General features: G+C 47.8%; 1 protein-coding gene across 1 annotated transcript; it reads right to left on the bottom strand.

Moving 5' to 3' along the window:
- Nucleotides 1-1,383: 1,383 nt before the first annotated feature.
- LOC123104274 (chloroplast envelope quinone oxidoreductase homolog) lies at nucleotides 1,384-3,383 on the bottom strand. The gene is made up of 4 exons (XM_044526058.1): nucleotides 3,182-3,383; nucleotides 2,924-3,065; nucleotides 2,355-2,443; nucleotides 1,384-2,230 (listed from the first exon to the last, which is right to left on the bottom strand). The coding sequence occupies exons 1-4, from the start codon at nucleotides 3,248-3,250 to the stop codon at nucleotides 1,520-1,522; spliced, it is 1,011 nt and encodes a 336-aa protein (XP_044381993.1). The 5' UTR covers nucleotides 3,251-3,383; the 3' UTR covers nucleotides 1,384-1,519.
- Nucleotides 3,384-4,858: the final 1,475 nt, after the last annotated feature.

Here is a 4,858-nt window from a genome sequence, read left to right as displayed (position 1 = left end):
CGCTATTATGTGAATAGCCCAACAATAATTTGTTTACCCACCGTTGATATGCTCATCAGAGAGATGCCTCTAGTGAACGCTATGGCCCCCAGGTCCATTCACTTCACTAAAACCCTAAAAATACTTGCTACAATTTATTTACTTTTTATGCTATCTATCTACCACTATCAGATTTAATCCTTGCAGTTAATGAGTACAAGTGGATTGACAACCCTCTTGCCCGCGTTGGGTGCAAGTGTTTGCTTTGTGTTTGTGCAGGTACCGCTTATCTTGTTTGTGTGGTGTCTCCTACTGGTTTGCTAACCTTGGTTCTTAACCGAGGAAAATACTATCTGCTACTATACTACATCACCCTCCTCTTTAGGGAAATCCCAACACCAATCACAAGTAGCAGCGCCGCATCGCCTTCCCCCCAGCCACATTGACGCTTTGGCGTCTCAAGGAGGCCATTCCTATATCATCTAGTTGCTGGCGAGCCATCAGATTGTTTGCTCCATGTTGCACACAAGGTGTTCGACGGAATTCCTACAAGGTAAAATACTGTTGTGCTTTTCTTTGCATATGTAGTTATACACCGAAGATTGAGCTTAATAGTGAGTTTCGAGTGTACAAGAGTTGATGTGACTCCAACTTTTCCGATGATACCTCGTTGGAGAGGAGTATGAAGAGGAGGAGGGAGATATTGCATTGATCTTGACAATGCACAAGAACAAGAGCCCGAAGCATGGCAGTTCCGTCTTTAGCCGCGAGTTTTTATGGAGAGAATGGAAGAGGCGCATGGCCGATTGATGCACAACTACTTTGGGCAGAATACTCGTTCCAGTGAGGTACTTTGAATGATCAAGTCTTTCGAGAGGTCCCGCGGGCAAGATTTGAATTACACCGTGCGGTCAATTAGAAGGCAAGACCAAATTGAACGCTTTTTGGAGGTATACCATCACATTATAGATGTAGATACACGTGATGATCTTCAAAAAGATCTCATGGAGAAGTGGTGGACATGATATGGGAATTATCAGTCCTAGTTGTATCTCTATGTTTGTTATATTTGTGTGATGAACTTTGTTGTATTGTGTGCTGAAAAAGACTTTGTTATTATGTTTCATGAACAATTTGTGTTGCATTTGATGTTGTGGGTTTGAATGATAAACTATGTAGTAATTTGATCGTGTGGATTGATAGAATTATTATTATGTATGTTTTGGCATATTTAAGTCATGTTTGATATTATTTGTATGCAATATGCATGTTATTTGAGATGGAAAGTGCAGATGCCGCTGTTGTGGCAGCTGTTGGAGATGACCCATATTTATGCAAAAAATATATTTTTCGTGCCAGTTTTTTTTTCTCAAACCTTTTTGGGTGCCTATGGAGGTGCTCTAATGCTGAACATAAGGTTTTGTAAGTGCCTTAACATAAGTTTTTACATGCACTGCATACTATAGCTAGTATATCTTGATTCCATAATTCTTAATTTCTCAAATTGCCACATAACACAAACACATAAACTGTTTCATGTTCATTCTGCGCCTCCCATTTCCACAACGATCTTGCCAGTGGCATGCCCCTCCATGCTCTTAGCCCAGGCCTCCTGCGCTCTGCTCAGCGGGTGCCGCGAGTCCACCGTCGTCCTGAGCTTCCCCTGCCTAGCCAAGCCCACCAGCCACTCCATCTCCTCCCGCTTGGGCGCCAGCATCAGCGGCGCCAGCCTCTTCTTGGCGAAGGTCGCCTTCTGCAGGATCGACGTGAGCGCGGCGCCGACCCCCGGCGTGACGTCCGCCACCGTGCCGCCCTCGTCGGCCAGCACCGCCTTGAGCGCCGGCCACGGCACCCCCGCCGCGCAGTTCGCCACCGCGTCGTACCTCCTGCCCGACGGGCTCCGCAGGGCCGCGCCCTCGGGCGTCCCGTAGTCCAGCACCTCGTCGGCGCCCAGGCCCCGGACGAAGTCCACGTTGCGCGCGCCGCAGGTGGCCGTGACGTGGAGGCCTGCGAGCTTCGCGAGCTGCACGGCGTAGTGGCCCACGCCGCCCGAGGCCGCGGTCACCAGCACGTTCTTCGGGCCGGTGGTGCCGGAGGTCCCGTCGAAGCTGACCCCGGCGAGCTTGAGCAGCTGCAGCGCGGAGCCTCCGGCGGCCGGCAGGCAGGCGCCTTCGACGGCGGACACCTCCGGCGGCCTCGCCACCGTGAGCGACGCCGGCGCCACCGCGTACTCGGCGAGCCCGCCGCCGCTCTGCACAGTACAGGCAACGGGTCTCGAGCGTGTCAGAAGCAGAACATTAAGATTTTGACTGTTGGGTAGTACAGACGGAATGGTAGCGTGGCACCATGGCGGTGAATGCGTTGTCTTTGCTTACCGGGAAGCTGATGGAGATGACCTTGTCTCCCGGCTTGAAGTTGGTCACGCCGCTGCCCAGCTCCACCACCTCGCCGGCCAGATCGCCCACTGCATGTTTCGCCATGGCAAGAATTCTTGCATGAGCATTGAGCATCCAGTATACATGTGGAATTTGATGCAGTGCCCATGTAAAAGGGTCCATCAGTCTGTATCAGCCTGTTTTAGTCTGCATTCAAGTCATTTTCCCTTCTCAAACTGTCTACGTTCAAGTAGTTTTATCTAGAATCGGGAGCAACTGCTTGAATTGGTACGGATTTTAGAAGCTTGTTTCGTTTCTGATTCAGCAGCAGAGAACTAACAGTGGAATCAAAAAAGTTCACTCCTCAAGAAAAAGAAAAAAATCAGTAGGAAGCAGAGCATGATAGTTGTGACAGGGGGACGGGATCATAATCACTAGCCAAACGATATCGAGGGGGTTTAATCAGCCTTCAAGCCGGTAGGTATCCTGCGACTTTCATCTCTGTTTGGGGATTATTGCCGCAACCAAGTCTGAATTGGGCAGCCATGTCTCGGTCTGAAGCTAGTTACCTGGCGTGAAGGGGAACTTGCCGGGGAGGAAGGGGCGGAGCATGCCCTTCTGGATCTTCCAGTCGATGGGGTTGATGCTGGCCGCCTCCATCTTCAGCAGCACCTCGCCCTTCTTCGGCGACGGCACCGGCACCTCCACATGCTGTCCATGAAATTCACCATGGTGTTATTAGTCGGCCAGTTCCATCAGTGAACAAACACATCGAAGAAGAAGACGAGATGATTTTCAGCTCAGTTGTGCACACAGAGAGATCGTACCTTGAGGCCTTCAGCTCCACCGCCATACTTGTCGTACTGCACGGCTCTCATCGTCCTCGGGGTCGCCATGGCAGCGCCGTGTCCCCGCGTGCGAGAGAGAGAGAGAGAGAGAGAAAGGAGAAAGAGAGAAGGACGAGGGTACTGCTGGTGGGCGGTGTGGTGTGTAATGCGCTGATGCTGATATGGTTGGCCCTTGTGGACGGGACGTGTCCGTACTCGCTGTAGCCTGCTGAACCATCACCAACAACAACGTGTCCAACGTGTCCGGATGCCGCAGAGTGTGCCGTAGTGGTGACGCTGCCCATGTTTCGCCAGGGCTTTTCTTTTCCTGTTGCTGTTTCCCCCCTGCCTGTCTGCAGGCTTGACGCTTCAGCATCTGTTGGTCTATAGATCTTTTTTTGTAGGAACTCTAAAATATAGAATATTATTGAAAAATATATTCTCTGAAAGCTCTTTGGTTTATATATAGGAATATATTTATATTTCTACGTATAGTGTAAAAATATGGTCTTACATTTCGGACGAAGCGAGTAGGATAGAAACAAAATTTTCACATTTCTAAAGGAAAAAAGACATTAGCCTAGACCCAATAAAAATGTTCTTAAACTATGAATCAAATGTCACATCTTTTCTTATAAAAACTAAGATACATGTAATCTCACTTTCTATAATTTTTCATGGTATTCCTACCCGTCCTGAGAGAGGAGTTCCAGTGGTGGAACAAACCCGTACCTCGCGTGGCACGGTGGCTACAAAGGGGCCTCGCCACGCAGCGTTTTTCTACTCCCCCAATGGATTTTCTCAAAAACTGCGCGAAGCAACATGGCCTTCGTCGTAAGGGGCTATGCCAAATCACACTATTATGAATTGTTTGGGATGTTTAGCCATTTAGTTTGCACCCTTTTGAATGTGTGGTAATTATGATTTATTAGGGTGATCTTTCATATTAAAAATATCAAGAAGTTAGTGTTTGCTACCTCTTGAGCACTGCGTTGGTTTTTCCCGAGGAGGAAGGGATGATGCAACAAAGTAGCGTAAGTATTTCCCTCAGTTTTTAAGAACCAATGTATCAATCCAGTAGGAGGCTCCGCGCCAATCCCTCGTACCTGCACAAAACAAATAAATCCTCGCAACCAACGCGATAAGGGGTTGTCAATCCCTACACGGCCACTTACGAGAGTGAGATCTGATAGATATGATAAGATAATTCTTTTGGTATTTTTGTGATAAAGATACAAAGCAAAATAAAAAGCAAAGGAAATAACTAAGTATTGGGAGATTAATATGATGAAGATAGATCCGGGGGCCATAGGTTTCACTAGTGGCTTCTCTCGAGAGCATAAGTATTCTTTAATGGGTGAACAAATTACTGTTGAGCAATTGACAGAATTGAGCATAGTTATGAGAATATCTAGGTATGATCATGTATATAGGCATCACGTCCGAGACAAGTAGACCGACTCCTGCCTGCATCTACTACTATTACTCCACTCATCGACCGCTATCCAGCATGCATCTAGAGTATTAAGTTAATGAAAATAGAGTAACGTCTTAAACAAGATGACATGATGTAGAGGGATAAACTCATGCAATATGATGAAAACCCTATCTTGTCATCTTCGATGGCAACAATACAATACGTGCCTTGCTGCCCCTACTGTCACTGGGAAAGGACAC

This window comes from Triticum aestivum, chromosome 5A, assembly GCF_018294505.1.
Source record: "Triticum aestivum cultivar Chinese Spring chromosome 5A, IWGSC CS RefSeq v2.1, whole genome shotgun sequence".
Classification (NCBI taxonomy): Eukaryota; Viridiplantae; Streptophyta; class Magnoliopsida; order Poales; family Poaceae; genus Triticum; species Triticum aestivum.
This window is presented reverse-complemented; position numbering and strand designations above follow the sequence as displayed.